This window comes from Staurois parvus, unplaced genomic scaffold (assembly GCF_062004578.1).
Source record: "Staurois parvus isolate SC_StPar_1 unplaced genomic scaffold, SC_StPar_1.0 ptg000218l, whole genome shotgun sequence".
Classification (NCBI taxonomy): domain Eukaryota; kingdom Metazoa; phylum Chordata; class Amphibia; order Anura; family Ranidae; genus Staurois; species Staurois parvus.
In genome coordinates, this window is record NW_028318014.1 from 8,127,592 (window position 1) to 8,147,451 (window position 19,860).

Consider the following 19,860-nt stretch of genomic DNA (forward strand, 5'->3'; position numbering starts at 1 on the left):
AAAAGGTTCCTGCACTAGTTTTCTGCAACTTTGGTGCAACTTGAGTATCATAGACTGCAATGTTAAATCACAAAAATCACAAGGAAATTGCAAACCAGTCACACGACTTTGGGGTCGCAGCAGTGTGAACAGAGCCTAAGTGTGTGCAATACATTCTGACTGCTTTGGTAGTTCAAACCTGGCATAATAAAATAATGAATGAAAAAAAAAGCTGTAAAGAGAGGCTGGCCATGCGTCCTTTCAAAATTGAATAACCAGCTCTTCTTCAGTGATAAAGGTTAGTTGGGTCAATATCAATAGTGTTATCAAACAAACTATTACCTTGCACTGAATGGGGAAAGTACAGGTTCACCCACACTCACACCAAGAAAAATGTGGTCATTACATGTTGTGAATATTTGTTTGCCACTCTCCTGATTACTAATTAAGTGCAATATGGAAAGCTTTACTGAAAAAAATAAAAAAGAAAAGCAACCTGTTTTGAAAACATAAACTTAAAGCTGAACATAGTCTGTTTGGATTAAAAAAAAAAAAAAAGCTGAACATAATTAAAGGGAAGGGGAGAGAAGAGAGGTGACTTTATCAGATTGCTGGAGTTCCTTTATTGCCCAAACACTGGCCTGGAGGGGTACTACACCAGACTGTATTATTTAACAGCAGTGCACTCTGTAGGGAGGTCCAGGGCCTTTGTATGGATCACAAGGCAGGTAATGCAACAAACATGCATATCTTTTCAAATGTGTTTTTAATTGCTTTTATATTTATAAGTTTAGTTATAAGTTTATTTTGGTGACCAAACAATGTGCATTCCTATTAAGAAAAAAGCTGTGTTATAATCTTATAAAATACACGTGGATGAGCTTAATGGATAAAATGTATTACATTTTTCAGGGATTATCTACCATTAAAGCTAGTGTTGCATAATCCTCCAGTTCCAACAAGTGAAGTCATATTATTATTATACAGGATTTATATAGCGCCAACAGTTTGCTCAGCGCTTTACAATATAACGGGAGACAATACAGCAACAATACAGTTCAGTACAAGAGGGATAGGAGGGCCCTGCTACTTGGAGCTTACAATCTAGGATTAAAATAAAATACTAATTAAAATTATTGTTTTGGGTCAGCAAGATCAGAAAATACAGAAGCCATTGCAGGATAGCCAGATAACTAGTATTTTTGGTAGCTAGTAACCTCCATACGTATCACAGTACAGGTTACGTCGAATTGAATTTTTAGTATACCAACAAAAATTAGATCATCAAAAGTTAGTGAAACAGGATATAGATGTAGTCATACAATTAGTCAAATTTCAGGAGGCAGAAAGGTGATGTATATTTCCACATGTTGGGAGTAACTTTAGCTAAGATTGGCTGTAAATTATAAATAACATTTCCTGACGTGGAAGAGAGAGCATTACTTCTGGGGCATCAGTGAATACAGATGTCTGTTTGAAGGTTATTAACTTGATGATTGCACAACTGGTATACTTGACCCACAGCAGTGAGCCGTGTCCATAAAATAACATGTCTCTCTTGTCTGCCTTTTTCAGCAGTGTGCATCAGTGCAAACCACAGTGAGGTCACTCTAATAAACCCGGGGTCACTAAATGCCACATCAATGTAAATTCAGTGTGGAGAACCAATGTCTTTTTTGTATCTGAATTGTAGAGTGACTGAATGAGTGACAGCATTAGAAAGAAAGAATGTTATAAATTGGTCTAGTGACATTACAGGCAGCTCCTAGATTGTTTTAGACAACAAATCCTTTTTCAAATCTCTTATAATTTACTAAACTCTAGAACAGGGGAGAAAAATGTAGTTCAAATAATTACAAATAGCGTTTGTTTGTGAAATTACCGCATGCTTTTTAACCATTATGTAAGTTGTGAAATCATATTAAATGCTATATATCTGGTAGTAAACACCAGGCTAGGAGTAATGGAACATTCATTTAACTGATTTACACAGAAATAGGTGAAATCGACTGGTGACTTTTTGTTATTGCTTTTGTGTCTATGTTGGGCTAAAATGACCTTAATTTAATCATATAGTTCAGATACCAATGATTTATAGTAACCCTTGGCATCAAAATTTAAAATATCTGCTGTTTAGAGCACCCACATCCATGGTAAAAGATGGGTTCTTATTGGTTACTCAAAACTATTGCATATTGCTCTATGCCTTGTAATAATTATCCTATGTGCTGTATGCTGGTAGTTATCAATTCCACAATGAAATGTAAATTCAGTTAGATAGCAGTTCAGAGCAGTAGTAAAGGTACGACAAGGTTAAGAAATGCATTAGTGTTAAGTGAGTATTTGTGCATTGTCATGTCATTGCTTGTTAAATACACTACTATCCCATCTAGTCTAGTCTTGAAGGATAGATGGCTTGATCTGGAGACTGGCATTGAGATACATAGCCTCTCACCCTAAGGTCAGAGGTTTAAATCTGGCTCTCGGCAGGAGTGACTAAAAATCATTAGCATTTTAAAGCGGTTTGGTGACCCTTAAGAGAGCGGTTGGTCTTCTCAACACTATTCCCAGTTCACCACATCCAGAAACCATCATCGCAATTGGAGGCTTTAGAGGCTGTGGATAATGAACATTAAGAGTGAAGTACCTTCTCACCTTTTAAAGAAGTCTCTCCAGGGAACAGCTGCCAGACAATATTTGGGTGATCTGTGGAATACAGCTTTTAATGCTGACATTCTGAACATTCAAGTATTTGTCTCATTATATCAGTACGTGTATTATTTTTATATAATCTTTATTCCTACTTCATTGAGAATGCAGCCAGCAGAATTTAGACAGTAATCTGATAATGCCAAAAGTACAGTTGGCAATTGAATGTGTATTTTATTATACCTTAGATTGCAAGTATATCATGTGCATAGAATACTTGGGACTTTTTGAATGAGGGAACTCTCATAAGTTAATTTCTTAACACTATAGGCAAAAAAAGAGAAAAATGCTCCAGAATTTTTTACTTAAAATAAACAGTAATTTTTGTTATCTTTTTTTTTTGGCCAACTTGTAATTATTGGACTTGAGTATGTCTTTGTCTTACCCAGCTCATATTAATGTAGATTATTGTAGGCAAAAAGCTTACTGATTATATTATGCTTGATAACGTCACAGTTGAGTACTGTTCCTACGACATTTTTCTTTGCAGCGAAAGTTTAATTTTCAGGACAAGGTTTTGGGAGTTTACCCCCTTCATCCTGGTCCAAGCAGTATTGCTAAACAAAGGTTTAACAAACGCTTAAGAACAACATAATGCTTGTAATTGCTTATTGGTGTAATACATGATTCATTATGTTATAACAGATGTGTAATTACCTATTGAAATAGTTTTTATATGAACATTGATTAATCAACACTAACTATGCAAGCATGAATATACCTTTTTATCCGTGTATCTATTTTTATATATTTGCATGGTATAAGTCCTATTTGCTCATTACACACTCAGGCTCTGCTTTGTACGTTGCAGTGTCACACAGCAGTTGTTCTTTACTGTTCCATCTCACTATGCAAATCTATTGGTCTCGCAACCCACTGAACACAAAGCACTCTGTGGCTGATATCTCAGCAGTTAATAAGCAGTGTGGTTGACAATTACTGAGAGATACAGAGCTCTACTGACTAACATACAAACTTCTATAGTTGCATCCCAATTTATTTTAAACTAGTTGCAAACCCTCAATAAATTACATTTAATTTACTAAAGCAATTTGTATCAGAAACAATTGGCCATTTTTTATAAGAAAAAAAATTTGTAACTTTTTTCATCCTTTGTTTCATTTCAGTAGTGCATAGCTTTTTTGTGCAGGTTTCCACAGTTTGGTGACAACAGTGGACTATGTCTGAAAAATGTGTATTTTGAAATGCAGTCGCCACCAGAAGCCAGGGTGACAACCCAGGAATGCAGATGAAAGACATGAACAGAGCATTGTCACCATATAACAGTGTCTGTACAAAGAACTGCAGAATCATCAAGTGTTATTTTAATGTAAGCAGCAGATTTATAAATATAAAAAAAATACTTTTATGATGACATTAACATGTGATTGCGCTTACATATCACCTCTGCAAAGTTGTGTGTCCAGTGAAAATACAATATACCCATCCTTTAAAACAAACACATTTATAAAACTTGGAATAAAACACTACAGCAAGCAATCCATTTTCTACTGTCGCTTGACTTCATGAAAAGTTGACATGAAGAATCTGATTTGTTTTTTCTTAGCATAACAGACATTTTCCTTCACCCCCAGGGTCAGTTTCCTAATCAGGTGTCCAGTTATAATTTTTCTAGTGCTAATTAGAAAATAAAAGCTGACACCTGCCTAGTTGCAGCTGGTTGTATATGTACTTAACTCTATCGCTAAGGTATTCTTTTATGCCCCCCCCCCAAATGTGCTGGTTTTATTGTAATTTCTACTATACAAGCTGTTTTATAGTTAAGACTGTTGAGTTTTAATAGAATAAATTGAAGAATTAAAGACCTAATTGCCATTTGGTTAATGTGGCTAATGAATTTTGAAAAGTTTGAAAGTTTGTAATATGTTTAATTAATTGGTGTTAGAGTGCAAACGTAGACAAAAGGTTTGAAATTGTGGTCAGCAGAGGCGCAAGACTCTGGAATCTTCCTGTTGACCATATTCTGGGCACATGTAATGTCTGGAGACCCCCTAAACAGACAAGTAAGGGGAATTACAACATTAAGGATGTCCTGTGAGTTCCCATCAATAAAGTTTGGGGCATATTTATATTTTAGTAAGTGATCAAATGTCACGTATATCTAGGCCATTATTGAAAATTGTGCAGTCAAGTACATTTTATTTTAATATACAAGCATTGTGCAATGTTTGTGAAGGCTTGTTAATGCTGGGTACAATCTGATCATGATGCTAAGAACTGTTCTATACTTATAAGTCCTTTTATACAATTGTAAAAGGCAGTGTTACTTTACAAAAGTTCCTATAGTTGTGTTAAAATTATGCAGGCAAGTACATTTTATTTTCTATACAAGTGTTGTGCCATGTTTGTGAATGCTTGTTAATGCTGGGTACAATTTGTTCATGGTGCTAAGAACTGTTCTATACTTATAAGTCCTTTTAAACCGCTGCAAAAGGAAGTGTTGTCTTACAAAAGTTCCTATAATTGTGTTAAAACATCAGTTCACCCAACAGCAGAGCTGCACTTTCCTCAGACTCCTTGTCTGTCGTACATGTGAAAGGGCAGAGAAGTAACCTAGCTGATTAGAGTGCATGTATATCTCATTGTATGTGATTATAATATGGTGTTCTGAGTTATGTTAGTGTAAAGTATGTAATTGTATTGTGATTGCCTTGTTAATGGTATGCATATGAAATGTATATGTTGAAAGTGTGAAGATAAAATTCCAGTAAAGGCTAATGAAAGGCTAATTTGGGAAGCTCTGTGGGGAAACAAATGTATTAAGGTGTATTGTATTGCATACTAAGATCATATTGCATATTATGTTTGTTTAATACATCAATGTGGTGGGAGATCAGAATTACTAATTTGTCCATCCATTGGATTGAAGTGATCAAGCAGGAAACCAATTGACTGTTCAAAAGCATTGCTTCATTTCTACACAATTGCATACAAAATGTGTTAAATAGTGTCCTGTCTTAACTGTGCATTGACACTTGAGAACTGAACACATTCCATTGAAAACTTCAGACTAGATATATTTGGAATCTTCTGATGGTGATGCACCAAGGCTACCTGCTGTGGTTGTTTAGCCCATCATACACTACCTCATTGTTGTACAAACCTGGTAAAAGGCAGTCTTTGCTCAGAGAGCCAACAGTATATGCAAGTGTCACAAAGCTTCCACTTGCCTTTGTTCTTCAGTTATGACCTTTTGATTCTCATATTCAGTCTTGTTCTCAAGCTGGTGGTATTTTAGGGCATGCATTGCCTGATATTCACTAGCAACTGAGCTTGCTTTGAAGATCGCTGTTTATTAGCTTTTGGGGTGGCTGTAGAAAACCTGATAATTACAGTCAAACATCTTAATTTTGAGCACTATTTAGCACAACCAATGCTATCTAGGTACCCACCTAAGTGAGCTTAACCATTATCTCAAGCATATCATATAGAGAGTTTTCCTTTCAATCTCCCTGTCAGAGGACCAAAAGAACTATTTTCATTGTGAGGATCATGGCAAACCCCATAATTTGGTTAATCTTTGCAAGGATAGACCGATATGGAATATGCAGTCCAATTTTGGGCACCAATTCACAAAAAGAACATTGGGGAACTGGAGAAAGTACTGAGAAGGGCAACCAAACTGATTAGAAGAACTGAATTTATTCTCTCTTGAGAAGAGGAGATTAAGGGGGGATATGATCAACATGTATAAATACATCAGTGGTTCATATCGTGAACTCGGTGTAGAGTTATTCACCCTGAGGTCATCACAGAGGACAAGGGGGCACTCTTTACGTCTGGATAAAAAGAAATGTAATCTTCAAATATGGAAAGGTTTCTTCACAGTAAGAGTTGTGAGAATGTGGAATAGACTCCCTCAAGAGTTTGTTCTTGCCAGCTCAGTGGATTGCTTTAAAAAAGGCCTGGATTGTTTCTTAGATACACAAAATATAACTGTATAGCTGATAGGAAAAGTTGACCCTGTACAGCTGATAGGTAAAGTTGATCCAGGGAATATCCGATTGCCTCTCGGGGGATCAGGAAGGAATTTTTTCCCCTGCAGGAGCAAATTGAATCATTCTTTGCTGGGTTTTTTGCCTTCCTCTGGATCAACTGTGGGTGTAGGATTATAACTTTTTTTTATGGTTGAACTGGATGGACTTTTGTCTTTTTTTCGGCCAGACTAACTATGTAACTATGATATATGCTCCTTTACACCTTTCTAAGCGTAGGGAAGTAGTCCTTTAAGTGCATCTCTAGCCATTATTTTGTTTGTATTGGATAGATTAAGGAATTGTCAAACCCCTGTCAGCTTTGCTATTTTGAACTGGGGAGATTGCAACATAACAGGAAATGAGAGATTTTTTCCAAAATCTCATAGACATCGTTATCAACAGAAGGCATACTTATTGGAAGATTTCCAGTATAAGGATAAAGCCAAGCCATGGTTACCAACTTTCCATGACAGTCGATAAAAATTTAACATCTTAAAAATGTATCATGGCTGATAGCTCCTTTTTAATTTCTGTATAGGCTGGAGATCTCATGGGTAGGAGCTAAAAAAAATAACATATAATGAATATTTGTAAGCAATATGATCATATATGTTTAATTTGAAAAAAAAACATTTAGCCTGTTGAAATCTTTGCAACCAAGCCTTCACATTCATTTACCACACAGAACATTGTTCAATGTTATAAACAATCTGTCTGTGGTCATCCAAAAACAGTATTTATTTAGTTGGTACGATTCCGACAACATTTGTTAATATTGTTGATTGGAAATTCACAAAATAGATGAACTAAACCAAAACAAATGTTGGAGTTTGTCTTCATGATTTGTTCTATTTGGATCCTTCCCTTGGTACAAAATCTCATTTACAATCTCTGTACATTTTTTTTGCATTAAAAAACAAAACAAAAAAACCCTAAACTAAAAAAAAGATAACAAACGATGCAAGTCAAGTTTCATACAAAGTTTAGTAGCATTGTAAAACTACCACATGGGGCACTGGGAATAGTATATACGTGTGTGTGTGGGAATAGTATATACGTGTGTGTGTATGTGTGTATATATATATATATATATATATATATGAGATGACAATACATATCACATTATAATCTATGACATCAATGGTAACATTCTGGTAGACATATTAATTTATATCCATTAGCATCCCTAAGCACATGTTCTGAACTCTATTTTATCATGCTTTATCTGTCTCGTGTGGACCATGACCAGCCCACTTACATTTGTGAACCCTCCAATTGTGTTGTCTTGTGTGTTTTGGCCTCATTTTTCCCATTTCCACCTCGCTCAGCTGCAAAAACGTCTTCATTGTTGTTCTCCCAGATTGTGATACTGTCACAAAACTGTTGCTAGGCAACAAATGTGGTTACCAGGACTGAGCGAATAGCTGAAGGGAAAGAAAAGTGTTGCACCATTGTAGAGTAACCATAGCAATGACCTACTATTACAGAGTAAAGAATTAACATTAACAGTGTTGTGGTATGAAACATATGCGATGATTCGCATGAGTGCCAATCTGGGATCATTTTTCATAATTTACAGCATTTCAGGGGCAGTCATCCCCCCCCACTATGGACTTCAGTCTCTTACTCTCACTCTCTGATAATACACAGGCCATTCATGATTGACATTCTGGGCTAAGGGAACTTCTCCCACTAATGAAGACTCGTCTTTGATACGCTGACATATCAAGCAGGTTCTTTGTACCCATAGGGAAAAGCTGGAGCACGCAGCACCCACAGAGGATGAATATAAGCCCTACTATTTCATATGCACAGTGAGAGCAGGCTCAGACACTAGTCTGTCTGCAGGAGACTAAGGAGCAAAGTCACATGCTTTGAAGACCTATGACCTGCCACCCCTTTTGAATATATTTGCTGTAACTGACAAAGCAGGTGGGGATTCTGTCTCAGCATATTGTCTCGACGTGCAGTGTATGCTCATAGTGTTTAACCCATTTACACTGCTGTGTCCTGGATTATGGTCTACTCTTTCTGCAGGGAAAGTGTAAATGCCAGATAATACATTGAAAATAACTCTCAGCTATTCTGTGTGTGAGATTTGTCGGAGCAGAAGGGGAATGAATAGTTGTGCTTGTGAGCAGCTGAGGCTGTGACATACTGTACTCAGCCTTCCTGGGACAGGCCCTGCTGCTGGGTGGTGTTCACAAGCCAGATGCCATCCAGAGAGTATGGTGATACCCACAGCCTCGGCAGCTCCTTATGGTGTGTGATTTATATTGCACAAAGAGGAAAATGGCAACATTATACAATGAAAAGTATTTGCTTTGCTTTTATTGGCTGGATCACTTTGCATCTGCAATACGATATATGTATCCAGTGGTACATGTCCAATCTGCAAATAGCTGTATGATCTCTCCCACTTTTAGGGTAGCATTCTTATTTTGATAGCACAATTAAAGAGATTTAACATGCTGTATATGCAGGTGTGCCTACATGGTCTACTTGTCATATTCAGATACCCATAAGGGCATAACCTTTCATACTCATTCCAAGCAAGGTGGAGAGGTGGTATTTATAATGTTTAAATTACTACTATCTCTTTGCCCCTGTTCCGCCATAAATGTACCTAAAAGTTTTGGAACACTTTCAGAGCCCATCAATCTAAAATCAACTGTGAATTCGAGATGCTGGGTCCCAGAGTGGCCACACAATATACTCTACTACCTCCTCCAACAATTGTCCTTTACATTGTTTCCCAGAAAATCCTACCTGATCAGATTAATGTGCTGCTTACCCTATAATTCTCATCATGTTGAGCTTGCATTTCAAATAGTAGAATTTTTATAGGCAATATAAATAACTAACAGAAATACCTCAGTAGCTAATGTCGATGTAGTTTGCTAGATGGAAGCTTGACTTGGAGCTCCAGTCAAACTGTGCCTGGACCTGTAGCAAGGTTCAGGGGCTCCTAACATATACTCATACGCACGCAAAAATTGCTGCCTGCTGTTAGGAACTTGACTAATATAGGAAAAAACAGCCTTTGCCCACTATACCAAAACTAAAAAAAGTGTTTGGCAAAAGTTAAACACTTCCCATTGCATGTTAATTGACATAAATAGAAAATGCTGTGATAAAATTGGAACACTAAGAAGAAAAAGACCAGATGTATAATGTGATGGCTAGTATAATAATCACACAAGTAAAGTCCTCTTTTTGTGATAAAATTGGCAAGCCTTAGTCATCGCACTTAATGCTGTAAAACGGTGTCCTGCCTATACTTTGTGTTCTTGGCTGAAGAACTATATATGATTTTTTACATTACATACAGTGAACTAAAGTTTGTAACCTATACACAGCCAACCTTAGCAACATGGCTTGCATAAAACCCTTATTCTTTATGCAGTCTGCCCCTGTTAGCTGTTACCCTGTGAGACTCAATCATTTCCCCCCACCATCTTACTCTCATTTGTCAGCAAGTGAGCAGTTTTGTGTTCATAAATAAAATTCATAAAAATTTTTATTTTAAATTCTGCACTTAAAGAAATCAGGGCTAAAATATATTTTTACTGATACAAAGTGGAGAAGATTTTTTTTTGTGGGTGTAAACTGTCTGCGATCTTCTGTGTTCTTCATCAGGAGTCTCTAAAGCAACAGGAGATGGGATTACCACAACGACAACATGGTGCTGTTCATCCCGGGGAAATAACACAACATTCTTTTTAGGGTACAGATATAATCCTGGAAAATGTTAGGTGCCACATGTACTTTAACTGTTGAAAGTTACTCACTGTGGCTGCGTATAGGCGTAAAGGAAATATTATCTTTTTTGAATAGAGTAGTATCTTGTGCAGTGCTACTTAATTCATTTTTTTAGAGCTAGAATCACAAACTGATTTTAAAATCTAAGGTAATTTATTTTCATTGGATTTGTGAATTCAGTTGCTGTCAGATAAAGAAATTCAAAGAATGTGGCACAAAAACGACACTCAAATATACATTTTATGAATAAATTAAAAATATTTGAAAATACTGCTTGTATGCCTTTCTTTACACCGAAGATATCATAGCATAATGCTACCCATAATGAACAGAAAGTAAGGTCTTGTGGTTGGTCAGATAAATGAAACATTACTTCTAATAATTGTAATGTTTTAATACATAGCTAAGTGTTGCTTTATGAAACAAACTACATCATTCCTAAAGCATTCTATTCTCTATTTTGTTTTTTTATTTAAACATTTCTCAAATTACTGAAAAATGTCCACTATCCGCTCAGAATAACAATAAAAAAAGAAAGAAAAAAGAATCTGTAGATTGAAATGTGTAGGGACTTGTGTAAAGAAAAAGATAACTGTAAACTGTTTTTTTTTTCCAATAGGTGCCAGTCAGTGCTGTGTACTGCAACATATGCTCAGTTGTTAATAGCCATGTGTAGGGGCACTTTTACCATAAAGATAGTGTCTGAAAGTTTCTTCTAGAAACACTAAGCAGTGTGCCTGACTAATGACAAGTTAAGATGACACCTCTGACTGTAAAAACTGACACCAATAATAGCCTCTTTTATTTACAAAAGGTGATAATATGAAAGGTGGTTAAGTTTAATTAGCACTTTGCACCTTTTTGTAAATAAGGTATGTCATTTTGTTTTAGAAGATATTGAAACCAGTACAAGAAGTTGTTCTTGGCAAAGGGACAATATTCTTCTCCAAGACAAGATCACATCAATAACCTGCTTGCCATGTCATATGATGTCAATATCTGTATAACATGCTTCAGTGCTAATATTATCAGTTGGGATCTACTTGTAATCGTCAAATCAGTTATATGATACATAAACCAAGAGGCATGTTTAAAACATTGTTACATAGCTGACATGAGCTTGACAAGTTTCATTAGTTGTAGAATTATGAAAATGAATTACGAAAACTATTCCACAGGTATATATGAATAGATTATAGGTGGGCTTTCATAACAGTTAATCAAATTGTTGCTTTTTCATAAATGCTTTATAAAACAGATCTGGTGTAGGTTGTTGCTATGGACAACACTAGCATTGCAGTTAGATGATGATAGTTTTTTCATGTGTCCTCATTATATCAGCTAATAGACTAAGCATTAAATACATGTATTTTATATAAAATTAAAAAGTGTCAAACATTAATAATTAGGTATTTTGAATGTGAGCAAATATCCTTACACTAAGGATCTCACAACAAAAACATTTGAAAGTTTGCGTGGTTAAAATTACCACTAACACAATGTTTTCTTTCATGCTGCCCTTCTTTAAAAAATAACGTAAGAATCTTATTCTGTGAGCAGTTATGATGCATGAACCCCATTGGGTCTTACTGGTGGCACCTAGTAGGTAAATGTCAGGAAAGTGATGGTAATGCATGTCTTAAAAAAACAACCAGCAATTTGTTCTCACTTACGCATTCCACCTCTCCTTTGTCTCTTCACAGGCACTGAGCGCCATGAGCTGACCTCGTGGAAAAGCTTCAACTCCATATTCAGGTTCTTCAAGGAAGCCTTGGAAGCCAAGAACACAAAAAGCAAAACAGTATCTACCAGGCGTTCCAACAGAATAAAGAGTGATGAATTTTAAAGAAAAGAAAATAGTACAGATTCTGCCCAGCCCTCATCACAATGGTTTTTATCCTAGTCCCTCAGCCCTTCATTAGATTGTTTTCCTCCTAGAGCACATGGTCATGATGTATACATTTTAAATAGCGTTTTACATTATTTCTAGATGAGTGCAACTGTCAAAGCAATATGGGTTCACTGGTTGTGCTTCCTGTGGTCTGCTCCTTGGATTTCGTGCTGCCCATCACAGCACAGATTAAGGCTGACAGCAGAGCTGCACAGTACAGCATGGTGCAAGTCTAATTGCCCTGACATCGCCCTACACTTTGAGTTGATGCCATAGCTTGTCTGCTATTCCACTGCCCTGGGCCCGTTCACTCACCTTACCTCTGTGGCCTTCCCTGCTTAACTCCTGCAATGCCAAACAAGAGTTTAACAGCCTTCGCTACATGGGAGAAAACATTTTAACCTTCAAATTTCCTCTTTATATTAACTCTGGTTTTTTCATGCTGTTGTTAACTCTTTCTCTGCTTAACTAAACCTTTGAGCTTTCTATAGCAGAATGTTCCATACACAAGCTTAAACTTTTCCTTCACAAGACGAGTAACATTTCCAGGGAAGTTTTTTAGTTATAGCTATATTCTCACAGTATTGAAAGTTGAAATCTTTGTGCTTAGTATTCATTATATCAAACTGTTTGTGTTATTTAAACTACAACTTTTTTTGATTGATTTACCTTTATAAGACAGAGCAGTGGATTCATAAACATTTTAATTGGTATTCATTTCCAATCTTTTTTTACTGTGCTTGTATAGGCTGTTAAATTATATGTACTGCCTTATTAGAAATACTCAATTGATTCTGGTAGCCATGTAATCGGTATAATGTTTTGTACTGTGGACAGTAGTAAGGTCAGATAAATATAACGGCCTTATGTATAAAAACACCAAGCCCTGTGAATGTGATCCAGACTGTCACTACACAAAGCAGTTTAAAAGAGAAATGTGGGAATGTAAAACAACAAACGTACATACTTATCCAGTTGGCTGAAGAATAAATCCAATGCTACAGCTGTCCTAGCCGGATCTACAATGAGAACTGACCGATCAAAGTCCACCGATCGCTCAGTTCTCACGCCCGCTCTGAGCACGAAGCAGAGACTGTCAGTCTCTACTCTGCCCCTCCAGTGCTCACTGGAGTGCCGGATTGTGGAGTGGGCAGCAGTGGCTGGCTCAGGCTTACAGCTGCGTACTGAGAGGCTGATCCAGCTGTTAGGCATCTAGGCGGATTTCAACACCCACTTTGTGGCATCAGCTGACAGTGGACTTTAACCCGCTGTTGGCTGATTCTGGGTCACATGAGTGCACTTAGTTCAGCACTCCTGTGTCCTAATCAGCCGATAACGGGCTAAAGTAAGACCAAAAGACATGAGTAGTATGGTCCAAAAGATCTTTAGCCATACTTTTCCTTGATTAAAGTTCATTAATTTCTTTTTTTTTATTCATACCCTAGGTCCTCTTTTGCCCTCTAGTACTTTTCTATTGGCCTAGCACTATTCTGCGGTTCTGAAATATTGGCTGAATGAGAGCTGGACTATTTTATTAGACAGTTCATTTTCAATCTGTACTGCTAAAAATGGTGCACTTTTACATTGTGCTCTGATCGCCTGCATAATGCAGTTTGGGAGTACAGTACATGCAGTGTAATGACAGGTATACCCTTTAGAACACTTGCACCTTTTTTTTTACCACTCAGATGTTCCATATAATGGAAAGTTCTACATCATTGTCTACACATGATAGAACAAGTCGAGTAAAAAGTACTAGTAATTATCTTACTGCTCTGACTTATAGTTTTCAAATAGTTTGAACAGTGGCACTGCATTTTCAGTATAAATCCGCTATATTCATTCCAAGTGCATGAAAACAAAGGGTGTGCTAAGTCATTCAGTTCATTTTCTTTAGAAAGTAGAAAAGCCTGGCAACTGCTAGCATGCTGCAGAGAAGGACCATTGATCTCTGTGAGGAACCTGTGGTCTCTGCTGCTGACTTGGAGTTCTGCAGTCATGAAACTTCATGCTTTCTTCTGATCGAGAGTCAGCAGGGAATGTGTCAGACTTCTGCTGAGAGACCACTACTTCCACACAGTGACTGAGACTTCTGCTGAGAGACCACTACTTCCACACAGTGACCCAGACTTCTGCTGAGAGACCACTACTTGCAACCTGTGACCCAGACTTCTGCTGAGAGACCACTACTTTCACACAGCGACCCAGACTTCTGCAGAGAACACTACTTCCACACAGTGACCCAGACTTCTGCAGAGAACACTACTTCCACACAGTGACCCAGACTTCTGCTAAGAGACCACTACTTCCACACAGTGTCCCAGATTTCTGCTGAGAGACCACTATTTCCACACAGTGACCCAGACTTCTGCTGAGAGACCACTATTTCCACACAGTGACCCAGACTTCTGCTGAGAGACCACTATTTCCACACAGTGACCCAGACTTCTGCTAAGAGACCACTACTTCCACACAGTGATCCAGACGTCTGCTGAGAGACCACTACTTCCACACAGTGACCCAGACGTCTGCTGAGAGACCACTACTTCCACACAGTGATCCAGACGTCTGCTGAGAGACCACTACTTCCACACAGTGACCCAGACTTCTGCTGCGAGACCACTACTTCCACACAGTGACCCAGACTTCTGCTGCGAGACCACTACTTCCAACCTGTGACCCAGACTTCTGCTGAGAGACCACTACTTTCACACAGCGACCCAGACTTCTGCAGAGAACACTACTTCCACACAGTGACCAAGACTTCTGCTGAGAGACCACTACTTCCACACAGTGTCCCAGACTTCTGCTGAGAGACCACTATTTCCACACAGTGACCCAGACTTCTGCTGAGAGACCACTATTTCCACACAGTGACCCAGACTTCTGCTGAGAGACCACTACTTTCACACAGTGACCCAGACTTCTGCTGAGAGACCACTATTTCCACACAGTGTCCCGGACTTCTGCTGCAAGACCACTACTTCCACACAGTGACCCAGACTTCTGCTGAGAGACCACTACTTCCACACAGTGATCCAGACGTCTGCTGAGAGACCACTACTTCCACACAGTGACCCAGACGTCTGCTGAGAGACCACTACTTCCACACAGTGACCCAGACGTCTGCTGAGAGACCACTACTTCCACACAGTGACCCAGACTTCTGCTGCGAGACCACTACTTCCACACAGTGACCCAGACTTCTGCTGCGAGACCACTACTTCCACACAGTGATCCAGACGTCTGCTGAGAGACCACTACTTCCACACAGTGACCCAGACTTCTGCTGAGAGACCACTACTTTCACACAGTGACCCAGACTTCTGCTGAGAGACCACTACTTCCACACAGTGACCCAGACTTCTGCTGAGAGACCACTACTTCCACACAGTGACCCAGACATCTGCTGAGAGACCACTACTTCCACATAGTGACCCAGACTTCTGCTGCGAGACCACTACTTCCACACAGTGACCCAGACTTCTGCTGAGAGACCACTACTTCCACACAGTGACCCAGACGTCTGCTGAGAGACCACTACTTCCACACAGTGACCCAGACTTCTGCTGAGAGACCACTACTTTCACACAGTGACCCAGACTTCTGCTGAGAGACCACTACTTCCACACAGTGACCCAGACTTCTGCTGAGAGACCACTACTTCCACACAGTGACCCAGACTTCTGCTGAGAGACCACTACTTCCACACAGTGATCCAGACGTCTGCTGAGAGACCACTACTTCCACACAGTGACCCAGACTTCTGCTGAGAGACCACTACTTCCACACAGTGACCCAGACTTCTGCTGAGAGACCACTACTTCCACACAGTGACCCAGACTTCTGCTGAGAGACCACTACTTCCACACAGTGACCCAGACTTCTGCTGAGAGACCACTACTTCCACATAGTGACCCAGACTTCTGCTGAGAGACCACTACTTCCACACAGTGACCATAGGTCCTTCTCTGCTACATGCTAGCAGGGGACAGGTCTTTCTACACAGGCTGTGGATGCTTTCTAATGAAATGAGTTTTAAGCCTTTCCACACCTTTTTTATTAACTTAGAATGTATTTAGCTGATTTATAGTAAGAGTTTAGTTGGCCATTAGATCAGAAAAGACACTTAGGGCTTTCTGCTAGCCAACATCCAAACCAATCTTTACACGAGATAGGACTTATTATTGTTCAGTATTGTTGTCTCATCATCTGTACTCTGTGCTCTACAGCTCTGTAAACATTTTACAATAGCCCAGGTCAAATATTGAACCTTAGTGACATGGTTACACAGTTTTTTTACATTTAAAAAGCTCTATTTTAAAAGAAGTATGCTAATGTTGGATCATTTTTTAAGCACAGATGGTAACTGTAGAATGATTGGGGAACAAATGTTTTAATGTAATAGCGGTCTCTGCTTGCATGAAATGGTAAATTGTTTTATGTTCTAACTGGTCCAGTTTGAAGACATAGAAAGAAATTCATAGTTCATTTAACCATTTTGGAAGCCACGGGTGTCCTAGCAAATTTTTAAAAGCTGTGAATAGTTTCAATTTAATCTGCTATTTTTAATATTGTCACAGATAAAAGTACAATATGTTGATCACAAACACTGTGAAAAAAAATATAGTTAGATAATTATTTTTACATGCAGATGCCTTTCTTCCAATTTAAATATTTCAATTTTTAATTTTTTTAGTGCTTTGTTTTCTTTTCACACCCACCTAAAATGCATATTATGTAAAGAAATATTCCAACATGATTTTTTTTTGCTATACTTGGGTACAGGCACTGAAGATTTTCATAATTTATTCATAGCGTGCCTTTTGTCAGATATTTTTATGGATTCTAACTTTTTATAATGTTGAAAACGCTAAGCAAAATTCAAAATGGATTGATTTGTTTAGTATTTCACATTAATGTTATTTTTATTAAATAGAGTTTTAATTAGCTGCATTATAGAAAGTATGTTCCATTGCCCAGTAGTGCTATGGCTTCCCAGCTCTGCCCTGTATATACAACTCACCATCTTCATTGCTTAAAGTGTGTCAGTCATGTGGTACCAATGGTAGACATCTTGTGGGCAGAGCCATGGTTGCCTAGTAGAAACACTTGCATTTTTTAGTGTCTTTAGTTTTCTTACTTTAGTTTATTTGTTCCAGAAAAATTTATAGCTGGCTTTGTCTTTAACAAACTTCTTCCATTTGTGTACATTTGAACAGATACTGATATCTCAGTTAAAGGTTAAATATTATGGGTCACGTGACAGTATTATAGATTTTGGAGCCTGCAGCATTAATGATGCAAGTTTTGTCCCCATTTCTCCATTTGTAATATAACTCTATTAACTCTAAATCTTTTTATATTGTTCCCTTGCTGATTTAGAGAAAAAAAAAATCAATGTTTACTGCAATACTCATCTTCAATCCAGAGCTTTCCCCTCCACAGTACTTTTTTCATTCACAAGTTGTCCTGAATCTTTTGGTTTGAATAATGCCATTCAACCTGAAAGACTGAGGGTATCCTGTGGTCGCAGTGCATCATAAGCACAGCCACTGAGGGGGCATCACCAAGCCACCCTGCACTCATAGTGTAAAGATGCAGAGAGGGTTGCTACCATCAATAGTGTTGTCTGCATCATCCTGGATTGGCTGTATTGTCTCCCTTTATATTGTAAAGCGCTGAGCAAACTGTTGGCGCTTCATAAATCCTGTATAATAATAATAGGAAGAAGGGTCAGCCGCACATTGGAGGATTGATCAATATAGTGTGTATTTATTGATCCATAGGACACACAAAACACCAGGACATGAATACAGGACCTGTTAACGCGTTTCACATGATTTTGTGCTTAATCATAAACATCCAGGACTTCCCAGGGACAAGACAGGATCCCACACATCACATCATCCACATAAAGACATCTGGAAAGTAAAAAAAAGAAAAACATATGAGGTGGTGTCAAAAAGTTTTGAGACTAGTTTTGTAACACATCTGTTACAAAACACAGTTTTGTAACAGATGGCAGCACAAGGCCCCATGCACAGTCACAGGGAGCACTGACCTTCATAAGTCTGTGTGTCAAAAGACATCGTCCTGTGCACATCGGGAGCTGTGCAACTGGAGCTATTCTGACCACATGCGTTACCATGTCTGCTATTTTATCATGGACAGCAAGTTAGAACAAAGAGCAAACATGAAATTCTGTGTAAAACTGGGTACGTCTGCTACATTTTACATCACCCAGCAAGTTTATGGCGATGCTGCAATAAGTCGTTCAAGGTGTTCTGAGTGGCACATGCACTTCAAGAGTGGAAGAAGACTGGAAGACGATGAGAGATCAGGAAGACCTTCAACGAGCTCAACCCCCAAAAATGTTGAAACCATTCAGCAACTTGTGCATGATGATCGTTGGAGAACAATACACAACATTGCTGCCATTGTTGTTGTGTCATACAGAACAGTCCAGGCAATCCTCACATGTGGTTTGAACATGCGCCATGTTCCTGTCAAGTTCATTCCCAGGCTTCTGACCCAGGAGCAGAAGGAACACCACATCAAAGTCTGCCAAGAACTCTAAACATGCTGTGGATGACCTGTCCTTCATGCCAAGGATCATTACTGGTGACGAAACTTGGGTTTCATGCAGAATTTCACATTTGCTCTTTGTTCGAACTTGCTGTACATGATGAAATAGCAGACGTGGTAATGCACGTGGTGAGAATAGCACCAGTTACACAGCTCCTGACGTACATAGGAAGATGTCTTTTTTTTCACTGACTTATGAAGGTCGGTGCTTCCTGTGACTGTGCATGCAGCCTTGTGGTGCCATCTGCTGGCATGTTACAAAACTAGTATCGAAACTTTCTGATACTATCTCGTACATGTGGGATGCCCAGTGGGGGAGGAGGAGCAATGTGCTGTTGGTAGGCAGGGCCTGGATTTGAGCTTTAAATTAAAATGCAACAGGGAGGATGAAATCTCCTTGTCAACTGTGCAGCACTGGGAACCTAATGTAGGGATATCATCACTGAGAAGCTTTGGCATTCCATTTATATTTTAGAGTAGTTTTAGTGCTCAACTGTGTTAAGCTGGCCACATGCTACATTCTCCTTTAAATTTACCAACAATATAGTGTTTCTGGACCAGATATAATCGGAATTGATTGTTTATGTAGGGTTTTTTACTCTCCTATGATTTAGTGATGTAAAGGAGATTGTATACAAATTGTACAATGAGACTGTAATAATAAACTCAGCCTGCTTTAGTCAAATTAGACAAGCAATAAAGGCCCACTTTAACACAAGCTACTGAAGAGGTGCAATTTCCTCAAGACATTTTCCTGAAGGGAAGAAATTGATTATAGTTATAGAGAACTAAACACTTCCCAAGCACATAGCCCTACTAGCTTGCAGGTAAAAATATTAATTATATCTGGTTTGCAATGGAAACTGAGGTCACAGATGCATGCATTAGAAAGTGTATGTGGACGCTCTATACCACATTAGATCCCTCGCTGCT

The 19,860-nt window shown here is 38.4% G+C and overlaps 1 protein-coding gene and 1 long non-coding RNA gene across 2 annotated transcripts in view; one reads left to right on the plus strand and one right to left on the minus strand.

The window, feature by feature from the left end:
• The window catches only part of ARB2A (ARB2 cotranscriptional regulator A), a 662,616-nt gene extending 649,564 nt beyond the window's left edge, over window positions 1-13,052 (plus strand). The window contains exon 11 of the mRNA XM_089679165.1: window positions 12,152-13,052. Within this exon, the coding sequence (XP_089535291.1) occupies window positions 12,152-12,294 (143 nt within the window). The 3' untranslated portion in view covers window positions 12,295-13,052. The remainder of the gene's footprint in view (window positions 1-12,151) is intronic.
• The window catches only part of LOC149460896 (uncharacterized), a 67,622-nt gene continuing 57,999 nt past the window's right edge, over window positions 10,238-19,860 (minus strand). The window contains exons 2-3 of the long non-coding RNA XR_016313001.1: window positions 12,122-12,218; window positions 10,238-10,331 (exon numbers count right to left, since the gene is read on the minus strand). This is a non-coding gene — a long non-coding RNA (uncharacterized LOC149460896). The remainder of the gene's footprint in view (window positions 10,332-12,121; window positions 12,219-19,860) is intronic.